The sequence below is a fragment of the Haematobia irritans genome, chromosome 1 (genome assembly GCF_050003625.1).
Source record: "Haematobia irritans isolate KBUSLIRL chromosome 1, ASM5000362v1, whole genome shotgun sequence".
Classification (NCBI taxonomy): domain Eukaryota; kingdom Metazoa; phylum Arthropoda; class Insecta; order Diptera; family Muscidae; genus Haematobia; species Haematobia irritans.
In genome coordinates this window covers 244810910-244832967 of record NC_134397.1, presented here as the reverse complement: position 1 = coordinate 244832967, position 22058 = coordinate 244810910, and the positions used below count along the sequence as shown (strand labels likewise).

Here is a 22058-nt window from a genome sequence, read left to right as displayed (position 1 = left end):
AGTAAGGCAGCAGAATTGTCAGAAGAGATATCAATAGATTCCATGATATATTGGTAGAGTTTCTATCATCGCCAGGCCAAGTCAATCGACAAAAGACTTTTATATTGGCATACGTAAGGGGCATAAATAACATGCCGACAGTGGAGCAAGAACTATTTGACAATATTTGTCAAAGATACCACCAACTCATTGGTGCCACATACAACGAGCATTGTAAACTAGAAAACGATCGGTGTTATCAGATGGCCCATAAAACAAAAAAAAATTCTGAGATAAATATCAAAGGGGCTAGCGTTTCTCATTGTTATAAATATAACCGAGTTGTGCTACCAACACTCAGTTGGCCGAAAGATTTTGGTCATAACTTTTAACGAAATTTTCGAGAAGTTGCATAGAAAAACACTGAAAAGGTTCGTACAGTGGGCTTTGAGAGAAAGTGAAATGTGGATTTATTTGATGGGCATAGTGAATAAAAAAATTCTAAAATAGAATTTAGATCAAATAAAATTATTGAAATATGAAAAAAGTGTAAAAAACATATTTCCAAAAAAAAAACAATGTCCAAAAATATTAAGAGAATCATTTAAAAGGACCCATAAAAAGTTGACAAACAAATTAGACCAAAGTTCAAATTTATGAATGACAGTAATGAAATATTCATTGAAATACTTAGTGATAATATCCTGAAAGTCCACATAAAATAAAAACCCATTTGTGGCAAATATATTTGAAGTGCAAGTTATAATTATGAGCGCATAATTGTTTCTGCTTGAATATAAAATTTTTTACAATACATCATAGTGCATTACAAATTATATTGTATTCACGACGCCAAGAGCTCTAAAATAAGGCTGTAACTTTCTCATATTCTACTCACAACTTCGATTAGCACAATAAAATTTTTTTACTACAGAAAGTGGGACATTTAATTTTTTGTTGGCATTCTTTGTTTATCCAGCAAAAAAAAGCGTCGCCAAAAAAATTGTGAAATTGTTCTTTTTGGATCCTGAAGTGGTGCAAAATTGGCACAGATGCGATGCATTTAACATGGGAGCCACCGTGCTGCAATGGTTAGCATACCCGCCTTGCATACACACGGTCGTGGGTTCGATTCCTGCTTCGACCGAACACCAAAAAGATTTTCAGCTGTGGATTATTCCACCTCAGTAATGCTGGTGACATTTCTGAGGGTTTCAAAGCTTCTCTAAGTGGTTTCACTGCAATGTGGAACGCCTATCGGACTGGGCTATAAAAAGAAAGTCCCTTGTCATTGAGCTTAACATGGAATCGAGCAGCACTCAGTGATAAGAGAGAAGTTCAACAATGTGGTATCACAATGGACTGAATAGTCTAAGTGAGCCTGATACATCGGGCTTCCACCTAACCTAACATTCTCATATTCTACTCACAACTTCGATTAGCACAATAAAATTAGTTTACTACAGAAAGTGGGACACTTAATTTTTTGTTGGCATTCTTTATTTACCCAGAAAAAAAAGCATCGCCAAAAATAGTGAAAATGTTCTTTTTGGATCCGGAAGTGGTGCAAAATTGGCATTTAACATGGGCTTGTCAAAGGAGATTAGGGAGCAAAAAAAATACAGCCAAAACTCGTTTTTTTATTTGTTTTTCAAAATATTTCCCATTAAGCTCTTCACACTTTTGCATGAATTTAAACTGACTGTCGGAGTTTTTCGGTTAAAAAAACCGGACTTTATTAATAGTTGGACCCATGTTTTAATTCAATGTTTTAATTCAAATGTACGTCGTACTTATTTGGAACTATTTTCATTACGGTTTGATGAAGTATCCTGTTGTATTTGCCTAAATTTGCCAACCTCCTTTTGGCAGTTGTAGCAAATACCAGTTGGCAGTTGTGTCACCCGACTGATTCGGCCACAACTAATACCACATATGGTGTTGGTTGGGTCTGCCGACGATATTTGTTGTGACTACCTCCATCATTCGGTTGTGTTGCCCAACCTAAATAATACTCATATTTAAAATCAATTACTTCACAGTGAAATATTATATTTTATTTTATTTACATATAGGTATAGTGGTACAACTAAATCCAAATACTCTAAATGTATGTAATTAGTAGATACAAATTTTTGTCTAGAATCTCTACTTATTGCGTCAAAATGATGCAGATTCTTAGATTCTTAGAACAAAAAAATTTTTTTGACGGTGAACATGTAGCATGGTTGGTTCTGGGGTTCTGACTTCGACAGCATCAAAAATATATTGTCATTTTTTATGGATATCAATAATTGAATATTCGTGGTATGAACAAATTGATAAAATCGTGCAGATTTAGTAAGATTTTCCACATCCAACTGCTTTCGTACCTGAAATGTAGCTTCTTAAAATAAAATTATGACAAAATTTTCTATAGAAATAAAATACTGACAAAATTTTCTATAGAAAATTATGACAAAATTTTCTATAGAAAAATTTGTCATAATTTAATTTCTATAGAAAATTTTGTCAACATTTTATTTATATAGAAAATTTTGTCAATATTTTATTTCTATAGAAAATTTTGTCATAATTTTATTTCTATAGAAAATTTTGTCAAAATTAAATTTCTATGGCAGATTTTATCAACATTTTATTTTTATAGAAAATTTTGTCAATATTTAATTTCTATAGAAAATTTTGTCATAATTTTATGCCTATAGAAAATTTTGTCATAATTAAATTTCTGTAGAAAATATTTTCAACATTTTATTTTTATAGAAAATTTTGTCAATATTTTATTTCTATAGAAAATTTTGTCATAATTTTATTTCTATAGAAAATTTTGTCAAAATTTAATTTCTATGGAAAATTTTATCAACATTTTATTTTTATAGAAAATTTTGTCAAAATTTTATTTCTATAGAAAATTTTGTCAATATTTTATTTCTATAGAAAATTTTGTCATAATTTTATTTCTATAGAAAATTTTGTCAAAATTTAATTTCTATGGAAGATTTTATCAACATTTTATTTTTATAGAAAATTTTGTCAAAATTTTATTTCTATAGAACATTTTGTCATATTTTATTTCTATAGAAAATTTTGTCAAAATTTTATTTCTATAGAAAATTTTGTCAAATTTTGTCAAAATTTTATATCCATAAAAAAATTTTGTCACAATTTTATGCCTATAGAAAATTTTGTCATAATTTAATTTCTATAGAAAATTTTTTCAACATTTTATTTTTATACAAAATTTTGTCAATATTTTATTTCTATAGAAAATTTGTCATAATTTTATTTCTATAGAAAATGTTGTACAAATTTAATTTCTATGGAAGATTTTATCAACATTTCATTTTTATAGAAAATTTTGTCAAAATTTTATTTCTATAGAAAATTTTGTCAATATTTTATATCTATAGAAAATTTTGTCAAAATTTAATTTCTATAGAAAATTTTGCCAAAATTTTATTTTTATAGAAAATTTTGTCAAAATTTTATTTCTTTAGAAAATTTTGTCAACATTTTATTTCCATAGAAAATTTTGTCAAAACTTTATTTCTATAAAAAATTTTGTCAAAATTTTATTTCTATAGAAAATTTTGTCAAATTTTATTTCTATAGAAAAATTATGTCAAAATTTTATTCCTATAGAAATTTTGCCAAAATTTTATTTCTATAGAAAAATGATGTCAAAATTTTATTTCTATAGAAGTTTTGTCAAAATTGTATTTCTATAGCAAATTATGTCAAAATTTTATTTCTATAGAAATTTTGCCAAAATTTTATTTCTATAGAAAAATGATGTCAAAATTTTATTTCTATAGAAAATTTTGCCATAATTTAATTTCTATAGGAAATTTTGTCAACATTTTATTTTTATAGAAAATTTTGTCAAAATTTAATTTCTATAGAAGATTTTATCAACGTTTTATTTTTTTTTTTGAAAATTTTGTCAAAATTTGATTTCTATAGAAAATTATGTTAAATTATTTCTATAAAAACTTTGTCAAATTTTTATTTATTTATTTATAGTTGATACTAAATTTATAGTAAATATGATATTAGTATAAAGATATAAAAAAGCATTGGCAACTGAGGCCATCACCTAAACATTGTCAAATTTTTATTTCTATTACAAACTTAGAAAATCAACATTTTTTCGACTTGGAGTGCACTCTCATAAAAAATCGCTTATGTAACATATACTCCCAAACATATTTTGCTTCAAGCATATACATTTTTGGGTATTGCCCAAACATTTATATGTTTGATCTCTTCCAATATATAATATGTTTGAAAGCATATTGGTCTAAACAATATATGTTTGGGTAGTCTAAGTTCCTTACATTTTGTATTTTTGCATCCAAATTCAATAATGTTGTCTTCCAAAAAACAATATGTTATTTTGTGAACATATAATATGTTTGGAAGCATTTTGCACCCAAAAATATTATATGCTTAAAAAAATTCTCCCAAACAATATTGTGCTCAAAATTTTATTTATTTATTTATATATTTACAATCATAATAAATTATGAAAATAAACAGGTAATATAGGTGCTAACAACATAGGTTTTCGACCTGAATGCTCAAAATTTTGTTTCTGCCCAATTGTATATTCCCCCACATCTTTCTCACTTCCACGACATTTTTTAGTTCTTAGCACCTTTTTCTGTAATACAAACATTTTAGAAGAAATTATTCAATTTTTTTTATTTTAATTTTACCTTTTGCCGGACGGGGATTCGAACAGCGGACCACACAGTTTGTAAGGATCAAAGAAGTAGCTGATCAATTGCCCAAGGAAAAATAAAATGTTAATTTTGTAATAACAAGCAACAACCACCAACTTAATTCAATATCGCTCCCTGTTAAATAGCGCTCCAAGCTACTAAACACATATATGTTTATAGGCTATTTCTAAATTAATATATGTTTGCATCCAAGCATATTATATTTACAAACATTTTATGTCCCAAACATAATATGTTCTAACATATTAACATATATGTCCCAAACATGTTATGCTAGTTTATGAACATTATATGCTTGCACTCAAAAATATTGTTTTTAAAAATTTGTATTCCAAACATGTAATGTTTATAGCCAAACATATGAAAAACAGTCTTTTTCATCCGTGTGAACTCAGTTGAATTCACCATACCATCGATAAACACTGGTTCTTGACGGAGCGTCATCTCAAAAAAAAATTAATTCAATTAATCGATGCAGTGTTGTTGAGTTAATCCACCTCAAAATTTTTAAAATATAATCGCATAAAAATGTTTACGATTTAATTATTTTTGGCGAGATGCACCTTTTAAATAGGGCTCGTATGTCAAAAGTATGGATAACCTCAAAAATATCAAGCTTTACGATAGAATTGTCAGAATAATTGTGAACACTTCCCTTCTCATGCTATGGCCTTTTTAAGCAGGGAAAGACATCTTTTTCTAAAGTGGGTAATTCAGGCTACTCCACTACCTGCTTCAAAAAGAAAGAATTGGAAGTAAAATAATTTAAAAATAAATGATATCATATTACTAAATGATATCATATTATTAACAAATAGGTAGCTTAAATGTTTGTCTATGCTGGAAAAAGAAATTTAGAAATTCGATTGGGCAAACAACCCATACATTAATTTTCAGGTTTTTTTCTTACCAATTATGCTGGGATTTAAACCACTATTTGAATGTGTACATTAGGAACGATATATGCACCCAAAGAAAAAATACTTTTCTCCGCAACGATATAAATGAAATTCTCTTTTATTATAAATTATTTTCTTTAAGAGCAATAAATAAACCCCAAGTTACAACATAAGATTCTAAGCGTTCGTTCTTCACAAAAGAAACCCTTTCTTTCAGTGGGGAGACATATCGTTATCCTGTGTCTCAAATAGCAACCTCTCAAAATCGAGCATTTCTACAGTTAAAAATTTAAATTTGCCGTAATAAAAAGTTTTTTTTTTTTTTTGTTGATGTGAATATGAGTTTATTTACAGTACAAATATATAAGTGACTCTAGAATAGAAACAAGTAAGGAAAGTCTAAAGTCGGGCGGGGCCGACTATATTATATCCTGCACCACTTTATACATTTAAATTTTCGATACCATATCACATCCGTCAAATGTGTTGGGGGCTATATATAAAGGTTTGTCCAAAATCTATAGACTCAAAATTTAAGTCGGCTAATGCACTAGGTTGGAACATAATGTTAGTAAAAAAATTGGGAAACATTTAAATCTGAAGCAATTTTAGGGAAACTTCGCAAAAGTTTATTTATTATTTATCGCTCGATATACATGTATTAGAAGTTTAGGAAAATTAGAGTCATTTTTACAACTTTTCGACTAAGCAGTGGCGATTTAACATGGAAAATGTTGGTATTTTGACCATTTTTGTCGAAATCAGAAAAACATATATATGGGAGCTATATCTAAATCAGAACCGATTTCAAACAAATTTGACACGCATAGCACCAATGCTAATTCTACTCCCTGCGCAAAATTTTAACTAAATCGGAGTTAAAAATTTGCCTCTGTGGTCATATGAGTGTAAATCGGGCGAAAGGTATATATGGGAGCTATATCTAAATCAGAACCGATTTCAAACATATTTGGCACGCATGGCACCAATGCTAATTCTACTCCCTGTGCAAAATTTCAACTAAATCGGAGCAAAAAATTTGCCTCTGTGGTCATATGAGTGTAAATCGGGCGAAAGCTATATATGGGAGATATATCTAAATCTGAACCGATTTCAACCAAATTTGGCACGCATAGCTACAATGCTAATGCTACTCCCTGTGCAAAATTTCAACTAAATCGGAGCAAAAAATTGGCCTCTGTGGTCATATGAGTGTAAATCGGGCGAAAGCTATATATGTGAGCTATATCTTAATATGAACCGATTTCACCCAAAATTGGCACGCATAGTTACAATGCTAATTCTACTCCCTGTGCAAAATTTTAACTAAATCGGAGTTAAAAATTTGCCTCTGTGGTCATATGAGTGTAAATCGGGCGAAAGCCATATATGGGAGATATATCCAAATCTGAGCCGATTTCAACCAAATTTGGCACGCATAGTTACAATGCTAATTCTACTCTCTGTGCAAAATTTAAACTAAATCGGAGTTAAAAATTGGCCTCTGTGGGCAAATAAGTGTAAATCGGGCGAAAGCTATATATGGGAGCTATATCTAAATCTGAACCGATTTGGCTGATATTTTGCAAGTTTCTCGAGACCCATAAAATATTCGGATGTACGGAATTTGATCAAGATCGGTTGGTATACACGCCAATTATGACCAGATCGGTGAAAAATATATATGGCAGCTATATCTAAATCTGAACCGATTTTTTCAAAAATCAATAGGGATCGTCTTTGAGCCGAAACAGGACCCTATACCAAATTTTAGGACAATCGGACTAAAACTGCGAGCTGTACTTTGCACACAAAAATACATCAACAAACAGACAGACAGACAGACAGACAGACGGACATCGCTAAATCGACTCAGAATTTAATTCTAAGCCGATCCGTATACTAAAAGGTTGGTCTATGATTACTCCTTCTTGGCGTTACATACAAATGCACAAACTTATTATACCCTGTACCACAGTAGTGGTGAAGGGTATAAAAAGGAGAGGGCCAAGAGTTGAACCCTGCGGTACGCCTCTTGAAACAATTAAGGGATCCGAAGTACCAATATCCGTGTACACTGACTGTCTCCTGTCAACGAGATAGGAATGCAGAAGACGTACCGAACTGGCCGAGAAATTAAAAAGGTTCCTTAGCTTCAAACATAAAAGGGTATGATCCACCGAATCAAACGCCTTCGAATGGTCCAGCAGCACCAGAAAATTGACTCTTCCCTCATCCTGATCAGATCTGAAAGCCTCACACACATCAGCCAGAGCACTTATGCAGCTGTGGTCCGAGCGAAAACCCGATTGCCTTGAAGATAACAGGGAATATCGATTCAGAAATTCCTGCATTTGCCCATTCAAAAGTCTCTCGAACAAGTTGGAAAAGAAGGGAATCAGTGATATTGGCCGAAACTCCGATTTACCCTTAGGTATGGGTATGACCTTAGCATGTTTCCAAAGACCGGGCAAAGTACTCCTTGTCAAAATAGAATTGAAAGCATGGGTGACATATGGCAGGATCAGTGGCAGCAACTTCACCTGAGTGAAGGCACGAAGAACGTCATATTGTGTCACGCTGCCAAACTCGAATGAGTTCGTGACATCCAAACCCGATGAGGGCATAGACAAGTCGCTGTACATTGTGTAGAAAAAAAGTACATTTCTAATACCCATTTTGCAAACGTTTAATTTTTTTTTGCATTTCCAAACATCATGCAAAAACAATAATCACAAGTTTTATATCCCGTAAACACCTTCTAAATTATTTCATTTCAGTGTTTTTTTTTTTTAACCCGCCTACAATATGAAGTTCACCCTTGGAACTGCCATATTGGCAGTATGCCTTTGTTTAGGCTCTGCAGCACCATTGGAAGAAGTCCAACCAATTGAACCTCTTGCCGATGATGTTAATTATCGTTTGCCCACTATCATTAGTCCCGAAAATTACACCATGACTTTAACTCCATATCTTTTGGAATCGGATGCTGCGGATAAACGTTTCACTTTTGATGGTGAATTATATCTAACAGTTACAGCAAATGAAGCTACCAATGAATTGAAAATGCATACGAAAAATTTGAAATTTACCAAAAGGGAATATTGGCCAATTAATTCACCAAATGCCCCCATAACATTGCCCAATGTGGAACCAGATAATGTGACAGATATTATTACGTACTCGTTGAGCACTCCCTTTGCCGTGAATCAGAAATATGTTTTGCATTTTGTATACAGCGGTACAATGGATGATGATATGCATGGTTTCTATCGTAGCTCTTATACAGATAACAAAAATAATACCAAGTAAGTGGTAGGAAAGAAGGGTGAAGAAGGGGCAAGGGGGGTGGTGTTGAGATTTAAGGGATTTTCTAAATATTTTTCTTGCAGATGGTTGGGATCAACTCAATTCCAAACCAATCATGCCCGTCGTGCCTTCCCCTCGTTTGATGAGCCACGTTTCAAGGCCATTTTTGAAGTTTCCATCAAACGTCATCGTAGCATGAAGACCACCAGTAATACACGTATCATCCGAAGTGTTATGGATGGGTAAATTACCTCTCAGAAAATTTTTTCATAGACGTCTTAATAATCCTCATTGCGTTTTTATTATCTAGAGAATATTTCACCGATACTTATGCTGCCACACCTAAAATGTCCACCTATTTGTTGGCTTTCATTGTTTCGGAATTCAATGAACGTTTCAATGGCCAATTTGGTGTTCTTGCCCGTCCCGAATATTATCAACAAACCGAATATGCTTTCGATGTGGGCCAACAGGTCTTGAAGGAATTCGATACATATTTCAATTTGCCCTTCTATTCGTTGGGTATTGATAAAATGCATATGGCTGCTATTCCTGATTTCTCAGCCGGGGCCATGGAAAATTGGGGTCTTCTGACCTATCGTGAACGTGCCTTGCTCTATGAGGAAGGTTCCACTACCCTAAGTGCTCAACAATATATTGCCGCTGTGGTGGCCCATGAGCAAGCCCATATGTGGTTTGGTGATTTGGTCACATGCCAATGGTGGAGTTACACATGGTTGAATGAAGGTTTTGCCCGTTATTTCCAATATTTTGGAACCCACAATGTAGGTTGGATTTGGATATTGAACCCCAAGAACCCAAAGAAAATGTATCTCCTTGGTCTCTTGTTATAGGTTGAAGGTCACTATCAATTGGATCAACAATTTGTTGTCGATCAAATTCATGCTGTCATGAGTATGGACTCCACCAACAGTACCAATCCCATGAGTGATGAGAATACAAACTCTCCAGCGGATTTGAGCCGTATGTTTAATAGCATTTCGTACAATAAAGGTGGTACCTTCATTCGTATGGTCAGACATGTTATGGGTGAGGAAAATTTCAAGAACTCTTTGAGGGAATATCTTAGTACCTAGTAAGTATCTGTAATCGATTTGCGAAATCGGGATCTAAAAAATTAAAAAAAAACCTAATTTTTCCTCTCTCTCGCTTCTCTCCCCTTCCAGCCAATACCAAAACACCGTACCTTCAAATTTGTTTACCGTTTGGAAGAAATATATTCCTGCTACTTTCCAAGAATACGCTGATACCCTCTTCACCACATTTACCGAACAAGTTGGCTATCCTGTGGTCACTTTCAATTTGACTTCAGATAAAACTCTAGTGATTAGTCAAAAACGTTTCTTACTCAAGGAGGATGGTGCCAATCCTGATCTTTTATATACCGTTCCCATTACCTATACCACCAACGCAACAAAAGATTTCCAGGATACTACACCCAAACTTTTCATTAGGAATACAGCAACCCCTACCACCGTGACCTTGCCAAATAGTGTTTCCTGGGTTTTGGGTAACATTCAAGAGACTGGTTACTATCGTGTTAACTATGATACCAAGACCTGGCATAATATCCACCATACCCTTACTTCATCCAATTGGGGTGATATTCATGAATTGAATCGTGCCCAAATTGTTGATGACCTCTTTAATTTGGCCCGTGCCGGTGTCATCGATTATGATTTGGCTTTGGATATTCTTATGTATTTACAAACTGAAACCAATTATTTGCCCTGGACAGCTGCCTTCAATGGCTACAATTATCTAATGATTCGTTTGGGTACTGATACCTCTGATTTTGCCCATTACATTCGTGAATTGACCTCAAAGGCCTACAATGAATTGGGCTTTGATGAAAAAGCGAACGACACTACTTTGGATATTTATAATCGTGCCAAAATCCTATCGTGGGCTTGTAAATTTGGACGTTCCGATTGTATTAGCAAGTCTCAGGAATTATTCAAGAATTTGGATAACAAACCAGTGCCAGTGAATATTCGTTCGGCTGTCTATTGTACGGCTATGCGTGAAGCCACTGAGGCTGATTTCGATAAGCTCTTCAATAAATATCTCACAGAAACTGTGGCCACCGAGACCACTTTGTTGTTGAATTCTTTGGGCTGTGTTAAGGACTCGAAACTTGTGGCTAAATTCTATAACATTATTTTAACCGATCAAGTACGTCGTCAGGATAAATCAAGTGCCTTGTCTAGCTTGTACACCGAGAATAATGAAAATGTTGAGCCTTGCTTTGATTTGGTTGCCGGCAGTGTTGATGAATTGTCCAATGCGTAAGTTGAAACAAAATTTATTAAAAAAATTAAGCAAAAAATTATTAAAACTAATTATGAAACATTTCCAACAAAAGACTGAGCATAAAATAAATCGGGCTGCAACTTTGACCTATATCTATCTATACGATACAAACAGTATCAGGGACCATATGCTTACCTTATTCTTAAACTAAAAACAAAAATAAAATTAATTAAAAATTAAACTAAAATTTAAAAAGAAAATGAAATTTTTAATAAAATTAAAACTAATTAAAATAAAAAAATAAAATTAATACCAAGTAAAATCGAAATTTAAGTACAAAACAAAATTAAACATAAAATAAATAAGTACAAAAATAAAAATAAAGTTATATTAAATGTAAAAAATAATAAACATTAAATTGCATTAATTTTATTATATTTATTTAATGAAAAAAAAAAATATTAATTATAAATTTAGTTCATCTTTTTCAACATATATATGCTTACCCTATTTTTAAACTAAAAATAAAAATAAAATTAATTAAAAATTAAACTAAAGTTGAAAAAGAAAATGAAATTTGAATTAAAATCAAAATATTAATTTTAATTTCATTTTCTTATAAAAAAAAATAAAATTAATACTACGCGAAATCTAAATGTAAATAAATAAAATTAAACAAACAAAAATAAGTACAAAAATAACAATGAAGTTATATTAAATGTAAAAATTGATCAAAATTAAATTATTTTAATTTTATTTAATTTTATTATTAATAATAAATTGCATTAAATTCAGTTCGTATTTTCAAAATATTCCAATTAATCAAAATTAAATAATATTAAAACTAATATTGAAATTTTATAATATATAAATTAATAAAAAATATTACTAATAAAATATAACAATAAATTAATAAAAAAAATTAGGACCAAACTTAAATTAAATATAAAATGCATTAAATTTCATTACAAAAAAAATAAAATTAATACTAAGTAAAATCAAAATTTAAATAAATAAATAAGTACAAAAATAACAATAAAATTATATTAAATGTAAAAAATAATAAAAATTAATTAAAATTAAACTAAAGTTGAAAAAGAAAATGAAATTTAAATTAAAATATTAATTTTAATTTCATTTTCTTATAAAAAAATAAAATTAATACTACGCGAAATCTAAATGTAAATAAGAAAAATTAAACAAAAAATAAATAAGTACAAAAACAACAATGAAGTTATATTAAATGTAAAAAATAATAAAAATTAAATTGCATTAATTTTTATTACATTTATTTAATGCAAAAAATTTTTAATAATAAATTGCATTAAATTTAGTTCATATTTTTCAAAATATTCAAATTAATCAAAATTAAAAAATATTAAAACTAATATTGAAAATTTATAATATATAAATTAATAAAAAATATTATATAAATTGCATTACATTTAGTTCATATTTTTTAAAATTTAGACTCCACTCAAATTAATCAAAATTAAATAATATTAAAACTAATATTGAAAATTTCAATAATATATGAATTTAAAAAAGATATAACTAAACAATAAATTAATAAAAAACATTAGGATCAAAATTGAATTAAATATAAAAAATAATTAAAATCAAAATGCTTTAAAATTCATTAAATTAATTTAAAATAATATATATCCATACACACAAAAAAAGTTCAAAATTAAAACTAATTAAAATAAAAAAAAATAAAATTAATACCAAGTAAAATCGAAATTTAAATAAAAAACAAAATTAAACAAAAAATAAATACAAAAATAAAAATAAAGTTATATTGAATGTAAAAAATAATTAATTTTATAATATAGTTATTTAATGCCAAAAATTATTAATTATAAATTGCATTAAATTTAGTTCAATTTTGCAAAATATATATGCTTACCCTATTTTTAAACTAAAAATAAAAATAAAATTAATTAAAAATTAAACTAAAATTGAAAAAGAAAATGAAATTTAAATTAAAATGTTAATTTTAATTTCATTTTCTTATAAAAAAATAAAATTAATACTACGCGAAATCAAAATGTAAATAAATAAAACTAAACAAATAATAAATAAGTAAAAAAAATAACAATGAAGTTATAATAAGTGTAAAAAATAATAAAAATTAAATTGCATTAATTTTATTACATTTATTTAACGCAAAAAATTATTAATAATAAATTGCATTAAATTTAGTTCATATTTTTCAAAATATTCAAATTAATAAAAATGAAATAATATTAAAATTAATATTGAAAATTTATAATATATAAATTAATAAAAAATGTTATATAATTTAATAAAAAATATTAATAAACAATAAATTACAAAAAAAAATAGGACCAAAATTAAATTAAATATAAAATGCATTAAATTTCATTAAAAAAAAATAAAATTAATACTAAATTAAAATGTTAATTTTAATTTCATTTTCTTGTAAAAAAATAAAATTAATACTACGCGAAACCAAAATTTAAATAAATAAAATTAAACAAAAAAAAATAAATAAGTACAAAAATAACAATGAAATTATATTAAATGTAAAAAATAATAAAACTTAAATTGCATTAATTTTTATTACATTTATTTAATGCAAAAAATTATTAATAATAAATTGCATTAAATTTAGTTCATATTTTTCAAAATATTCAAATTAATAAAAATGAAATAATATTAAAATTAATATTGAAAATTTATAATATATAAATTAATAAAAAATATTAATTAACAATAAATTAACAAAAAAAATTAGGACCAAAATTAAATTAAATATAAAATGCATTAAATTTCATTATAAAAAAAATTAAATTAATACTAAGTAAAATCAAAATTTAAATAAATAAATAAGTACAAAAATAACAATAAAATTATATTAAATGTAAAAAATAATAAAAATTACATTGCATTAATTTTATTACATTTATTTAATGCAAAAAATTATTAATAATAAATTGCATTAAATTTAGTTCATATTTTTCAAAATTACCACTGAAATTAACCAAAAGTAAATAATATTAAAACTAATATTGAAAATTTTAATAATATATAAATTTAAAAAAAGATATAACTAAACAATAAAATTAATACAAAAAAAATTAGGACCAAAATTAAATTAAATATAAAAAAATAATTAAAATGAAAATGCTTTAAATTTCATTACATTAATTTAAAAAATTATATATCCATATATTCACAAATGTCTTCAATATATTTACGAAAATAAAATCCATTCACTCCACTAATTGAAATTTAAAATCAAATTAAAATTGAATATAAAATTTTGTTAAAACTTTATACAAAAATTAAAATTATATTTGAAATCAAGTATTACAAACAAAAATAAAATAAAATAAAAATATCATACAAATTTAAATTAATAAAAAATAAATCAATATAAAAAAGAAATTAAACCTAGATTAAATGTCAAAAATAATTGAATATGAATTACAGTAAATAATCAAAATTAAATTGTATTAGATTTAATTTAAAAAAATATACATTTCATATATATTTATTTCAGAAATTCTTCAATATTTTTACGAAAATAAAATCCACTCACTACACTAATTGAAATTTAAAATCACATTAAAATTAAATTTGAATTCAAATATTACAAGTAAAAATAAATTTTGTACTACATAACATTATAATTTAAATTAATAAAAATTTTAAAAATAAATAAATCAATAAAAAATTAAACTAAACCTTGATTAAGTGTCAAAAATAATTGAATATAAATGACATTAAATAATCAAAATTAAATTACATTAAATTTAATTTTATATAAATTAATAACAAATATTAATAAACAATAAATTAACAAAAAAAAAATTGGGACCAAAATTAAATTAAATATAAAATTCATTAAACTTCATTACAAAAAAAAATTAACACTAAGCAAAATCAAAATTTAAATAAATAAATAAGTATAAAAATAACAATAACATTATATTAAATGTAAAAAATAATAAAAATTAAATTTCATTAATTTTATTATATTTATGTAATGCAAAAAATTATTAATAATAAATTGCATTACATTTAGTTCATATTTTTTAAAATTTAGACTCCACTCAAATTAATCAAAATTAAATAATATTAAAACTAATATTGAAAATTTCAATAATATATGAAGTTAAAAAAGATATAACTAAACAATAAATTAATAAAAAAACATTAGGATCAAAATTGAATTAAATATAAAAAATAATTAAAATCAAAATGCTTTAAAATTCATTAAATTAATTTAAAATAATATATATCCATACACACAAAAAAAGTTCAAAATTAAAACTAATTAAAATAAAAAAAAATAAAATTAATACCAAGTAAAATCGAAATTTAAATAAAAAACAAAATTAAACAAAAAATAAATACAAAAATAAAAATAAAGTTATATTGAATGTAAAAAATAATTAATTTTATAATATAGTTATTTAATGCCAAAAATTATTAATTATAAATTGCATTAAATTTAGTTCAATTTTGCAAAATATATATGCTTACCCTATTTTTAAACTAAAAATAAAAATAAAATTAATTAAAAATTAAACTAAAATTGAAAAAGAAAATGAAATTTAAATTAAAATGTTAATTTTAATTTCATTTTCTTATAAAAAAATAAAATTAATACTACGCGAAATCAAAATGTAAATAAATAAAACTAAACAAATAATAAATAAGTAAAAAAATAACAATGAAGTTATAATAAGTGTAAAAAATAATAAAAATTAAATTGCATTAATTTTATTACATTTATTTAACGCAAAAAATTATTAATAATAAATTGCATTAAATTTAGTTCATATTTTTCAAAATATTAAAATTAATCAAAATTCAATAATATTAAAATTAATATTGAAAATTTATAATATATAAATTAATAAAAAATGTTATATAATTTAATAAAAAATATTAATAAACAATAAATTACAAAAAAAAAATAGGACCAAAATTAAATTAAATATAAAATGCATTAAATTTCATTAAAAAAAAATAAAATTAATACTAAATTAAAATGTTAATTTTAATTTCATTTTCTAATAATAAAATTAATTAAAAAATAAAATTAATACTACGCGAAACCAAAATTTAAATAAATAAAATTAAACAAAAAAAATAAATAAGTACAAAAATAACAATGAAATTATATTAAATGTAAAAAATAATAAAACTTAAATTGCATTAATTTTTATTACATTTATTTAATGCAAAAAATTATTAATAATAAATTGCATTAAATTTAGTTCATATTTTTCAAAATATTCAAATTAATAAAAATGAAATAATATTAAAATTAATATTGAAAATTTATAATATATAAATTAATAAAAAATATTAATTAACAATAAATTAACAAAAAAAATTAGGACCAAAATTAAATTAAATATAAAATGCATTAAATTTCATTATAAAAAAAATTAAATTAATACTAAGTAAAATCAAAATTTAAATAAATAAATAAGTACAAAAATAACAATAAAATTATATTAAATGTAAAAAATAATAAAAATTACATTGCATTAATTTTATTACATTTATTTAATGCAAAAAATTATTAATAATAAATTGCATTAAATTTAGTTCATATTTTTCAAAATTACCACTGAAATTAACCAAAAGTAAATAATATTAAAACTAATATTGAAAATTTTAATAATATATAAATTTAAAAAAAGATATAACTAAACAATAAAATTAATACAAAAAAAATTAGGACCAAAATTAAATTAAATATAAAAAAATAATTAAAATGAAAATGCTTTAAATTTCATTACATTAATTTAAAAAATTATATATCCATATATTCACAAATGTCTTCAATATATTTACGAAAATAAAATCCATTCACTCCACTAATTGAAATTTAAAATCAAATTAAAACTAAAATTGACTATGAAATTTTTATTAAAATTTAAAAAAAAAATTAAAATTAAATTTGAATTCAAATATTACAAGTAAAAGTAAAATAAAGTAAAAATAAAAAAAATAAATTAAATTAAAAAATTAATAAAAAATAAATCAATAAAAAAAATGAAAATAAGCCTAGATTAAATATAATAAATTGCATTAAATGTAGTTCATATTTTTCAAAATATTCAAATTAATCAAAATTAAATAATATTAAAACTAATATTGAAAATGTATAATATATAAATTAATAAAAAATATTATATAAATTAATAAAAAAATATTACTAAACAATAAATTAACAAAAAAATTAGGACCAAAATTAAATTAAATATAAAATGCATTAAATTTCATTACAAAAAAAAAATAAAATAATACTAAGTAAAATCAAAATAAATAAGTACAAATAACATAAGTACAAAAGTAACAATAAAATTATATTAAACTTAAAAAATAATAAAAATTAAATTGCATTACATTACATTTATTTAATGCAAAAAATTATTAATAATAATTCGCATTAAATTTAGTTCATATTTTTCAAAATATAGACTCCACTCAAATTAATCAAAATTAAATAATATTAAAACTAATATTGAAAATTTCAATAATATATAAAATTTAAAAAAGATATAACTAAACAATAAAATTAATACAAAAAAAATTAGGACCAAAATTAAATTAAATATAAAAAAATAATTAAAATGAAAATGCTTTAAATTTCATTACATTAATTTAAAAAATTATATATCCATATATTCACAAATGTCTTCAATATATTTACGAAAATAAAATCCATTCACTCCACTAATTGAAATTTAAAATCAAATTAAAATTGAATATAAAATTTTTGTTAAAATTTTATACAAAAATTAAAATTATATTTGAAATCAAGTATTACAAACAAAAATAAAATAAAATAAAAATATCATACAAATTTAAATTAATAAAAAATAAATCAATATAAAAAAGAAATTAAACCTAGATTAAATGTCAAAAATAATTGAATATGAATTACAGTAAATAATCAAAATTAAATTGTATTAGATTTAATTTAAAAAAATATACATTTCATATATATTTATTTCAGAAATTCTTCAATATTTTTACGAAAATAAAATCCACTCACTACACTAATTGAAATTTAAAATCACATTAAAATTAAATTTGAATTCAAATATTACAAGTAAAAATAAATTTTGTACTACATAACATTATAATTTAAATTAATAAAAATTTTAAAAATAAATAAATCAATAAAAAATTAAACTAAACCTTGATTAAGTGTCAAAAATAATTGAATATAAATGACATTAAATAATCAAAATTAAATTACATTAAATTTAATTAATTTTTTTTAAGTGTCATATCTCCAAAGTTCAGAATTATTTATTTAAAAGAAAAATTCACTCAAATTACCGGAAATCGAATTAAAATTTAAAATAAAAATAATACTATATAAAAATAAAATTTTAACTAACCTTCAAATTTTAACAAAAAAATAAATAAATACAAAATAATAATCAGACTAAAATTAGATTAAATGAAAAAACTAATAAAATATAGTTACAGTTATTTATTGTCATAAATAATTAAAATTTAATTTAATTAAATTCAATTACATTTGTTAATCAAAAAGGTTTTATATATCAATATTCTCGGAATTTATTCCAATATTTGTTCACTCAAATTAATTGAAATTTACAATGAAATTAAAATTGAAAAATAAATTTGAAATTAATATAAATATAATTTAATTCAAAATCTACTTAAAATTTAAAAAAAAATTAAATGTCAAATAAAAAATACAGATAAAATTAATACTACATAAAATGAATAAATAAATAATAGGCTAAAATTATAAATACATAAAATACAATAATAAAAACTACATTGCATTAAACTATATATATATAAAAAACTGATCAAAAATTATCATAATAAATTAATTAGTTTTTAGAATTATTTTAAATATTTGTCGGAAAATAAATTTCAATTAAATTTAAAATAAAATTTAAAATAAAATTAAAACTCAAATGGAAAGTTAAAAGTAATACAATTTTGAATGAAATTAATATTAAATTTGAAATTAGATACAAAAATAAAATTAATACTACATAAAATTTAAATTTAAATTAAAAAAATATACTTTTTACTTTCAGAATTGTTATCAATATTTTTCGAAAAATAAAATTGATACCAATTAATTAAATTTTAACATAAAATAAAAATTACAACTAAAATTGAAAACGAAATTTAAATTAAATTAAAAATGATATTAATATTGCATAACAATTAAATTTATATTAAAATTAAAAACAACAAAACAATAAAAAAATATATTAATAAAACAAGTTAGACTAAAATTAAATTAAATGTAAAAACTAATTAAACTTAAAATTTTACACAAAAAATAAACTAAATTAAATTGCATATTTTTTTTTTTACATTTTCTAAATAAATTATCAAATTCAAAATTATCTTCAATATTATTAAAAAATTAATAAATAAAACAAATTAGACTAAAATTAGATTAAATGTAAAAAATAATTAAACATAAAATTTTAAAATAAACTAAATTAAATTGCATATTTTTGTACATTTTCTAAAGAAATGATCAAATTCAAATTTATCTTCAATATTATTACAAAATAAATAAATAAAACAAATCAGACTAAAATTTGATCAAACTAATTATACATAACATTTTACACAAAAAATAAACTAATTTAGATAACATTAAATTTATTTACATTTTCTAAAGACATAAACAAATTCAAAATTATTTTCAATATTTTTCGAAATATAATTAAATTTAAAATAATTTATAGTTCATATTTTTCAAAATATTAAAATTAATCAAAATTAAATAATATTAAAATTAATGTTGAAAATGTATAATATATAAATTAATAAAAAATATTACTAAAAAAATATAACAATAAATTAATAAAAAAAAATTAGGACCAAACTTAAATTAAATATAAAATGCATTAAATTTTGTTACAAAAAAAAATAAAATTAATACTAAGTAAAATCAAAATTTAAATAAATAAATAAGTACAAAAATAACAATAAAATTATATTAAATGTAAAAAATAATAAAAATTAATTAAAAATTAAATCAAAATTTAAAAAGAAAATGAAATTTAAATTAAAATGTTGATTTTAATTTCATTTTCTTATAAAAAAATAAAATTAATACTACGCGAAATCTAAATGTAAATAAATAAAATTAAACACAAAATAAATAAGTACAAAAACAACAATGAAGTTATATTAAATGTAAAAAATAATAAAAATTAAATTGCATTAATTTTATTACATTTATTTAATGCAAACAATTGTTAATAATAATTCGCATTAAATTTACTTCATATTTTTCAAAATATTCAAATTAATCAAAATTAAATAATATTAAAACTAATATTGAAAATGTATAATATATAAATTAATAAAAAATATTATATAAATTAATAAAAAATTTTACTAAACAATAAATTAATAAAAAAATTAGGAACAAATTTAAATTAAATATAAAATGCATTAAATTTCATTACAAAAAAAAATAAAATAATACTAATTAAAATGAAAATAAATAAGTACAAAAATAAATAAGTACAAATAACATAAGTACAAAAGTAACAATAAAATTATATTAAATTGCATTAATTTTATTACATTTATTTAATGCAAAAAATTATTAATAATAATTCGCATTAAAATTAGTTCATATTTAGTTAGACTAAAATTAAATTAAATGTAAAAACTAATTAAACTTAAAATTTTACACAAAAAATAAACTAAATTAAATTGCATATTTTTTTTTACATTTTCTAAAGAAATTATCAAATTCAAAATTATCTTCAATATTATTAAAAAATTAATAAATAAAACAAATTAGACTAAAATTAGATTAAATGTAAAAAATAATTAAACATAAAATTTTAAAATAAACTACATTTTATTTTTTTACATTTTCTAAAGAAATGATTATTTACATTTTCTAAAGACATAAACAAATTCAAAATTATTTTCAATATTTTTCGAAATATAATTAAATTTAAAATAATAAACAATTAAATAAATAAAATATTAAGACTAAAATTAGCTTATATTTAAAAATATTTAAAATTAAATTGCATTTATTTTAATTAAAATAATTTTATAAAAATATGTCTCCAAATTTGAAATTAAAATTTAAAATAAAAATAAAACTAACAGTAACACTACAGAACCCTAAAATTTATTGTTAATATTAGCATTACAACTATATTGAATTCAAAACAGAATTAAAATAATTATATTTATTTAAAATAAAACACAATTTTTTTTCAGTCTTTTTTATCACTTTAACACAATATGATTACAGCTTTATTAATTTATTATTATTATTTTTTTTTAAATATATTTCAGAATGGGTGGCATCTCTTCGGTAGCCTCAGTTATTTCAAATATTGCCTCTCGTTTCACAACCGCTGATCAACAGAAAAAACTGAAGGATTTCAATGCCGCCAATAGGGCTAAATTTGGAACATCTTTGGATAGCGCTGAGAAGACTGTTGAAGAAAACCTAAAATGGTCGGAAACCAAATTGGGAGCCTTCAGAGATCATTTGATCAAATTCAAATCCAATGGCAGCCCTGCCTTGAGTGGTTTCACCGCCTTGACTTTGGTGTTGGTAGCACTGGTTGCCCGTTATTTGCAATAAATTCAAAGTTTCACTCGTTTCTAAGCTTTAAGTAATCATTAGTCATCATTGTGATTGTGTAATAGACATTTGTTTATAGTTTTTAATAAATTTAATTTAAAGAAATAAAATATATAGTTTTTTTATTCAAAAAGCAGAGAAATGGGTCTAAGATTCTTCTTAGTGAGTGCAAATTCTAAATGACAATAAATGGCTTAAGCAAAAAGTTACTCTTTAAATAAC

The 22058-nt window shown here is 23.1% G+C and overlaps 1 protein-coding gene across 1 annotated transcript; it reads left to right on the top strand.

The window, feature by feature from the left end:
• Window positions 1–273: 273 nt before the first annotated feature.
• On the top strand, window positions 274–21946 carry LOC142240253 (membrane alanyl aminopeptidase). The gene is made up of 7 exons (XM_075311974.1): window positions 274–410; window positions 8404–8931; window positions 9016–9174; window positions 9243–9717; window positions 9787–10028; window positions 10120–11241; window positions 21542–21946. The coding sequence occupies exons 2-7, from the start codon at window positions 8432–8434 to the stop codon at window positions 21834–21836; spliced, it is 2793 nt and encodes a 930-aa protein (XP_075168089.1). The 5' UTR covers window positions 274–410; window positions 8404–8431; the 3' UTR covers window positions 21837–21946.
• The last annotated feature ends 112 nt before the right edge of the window (window positions 21947–22058 follow it).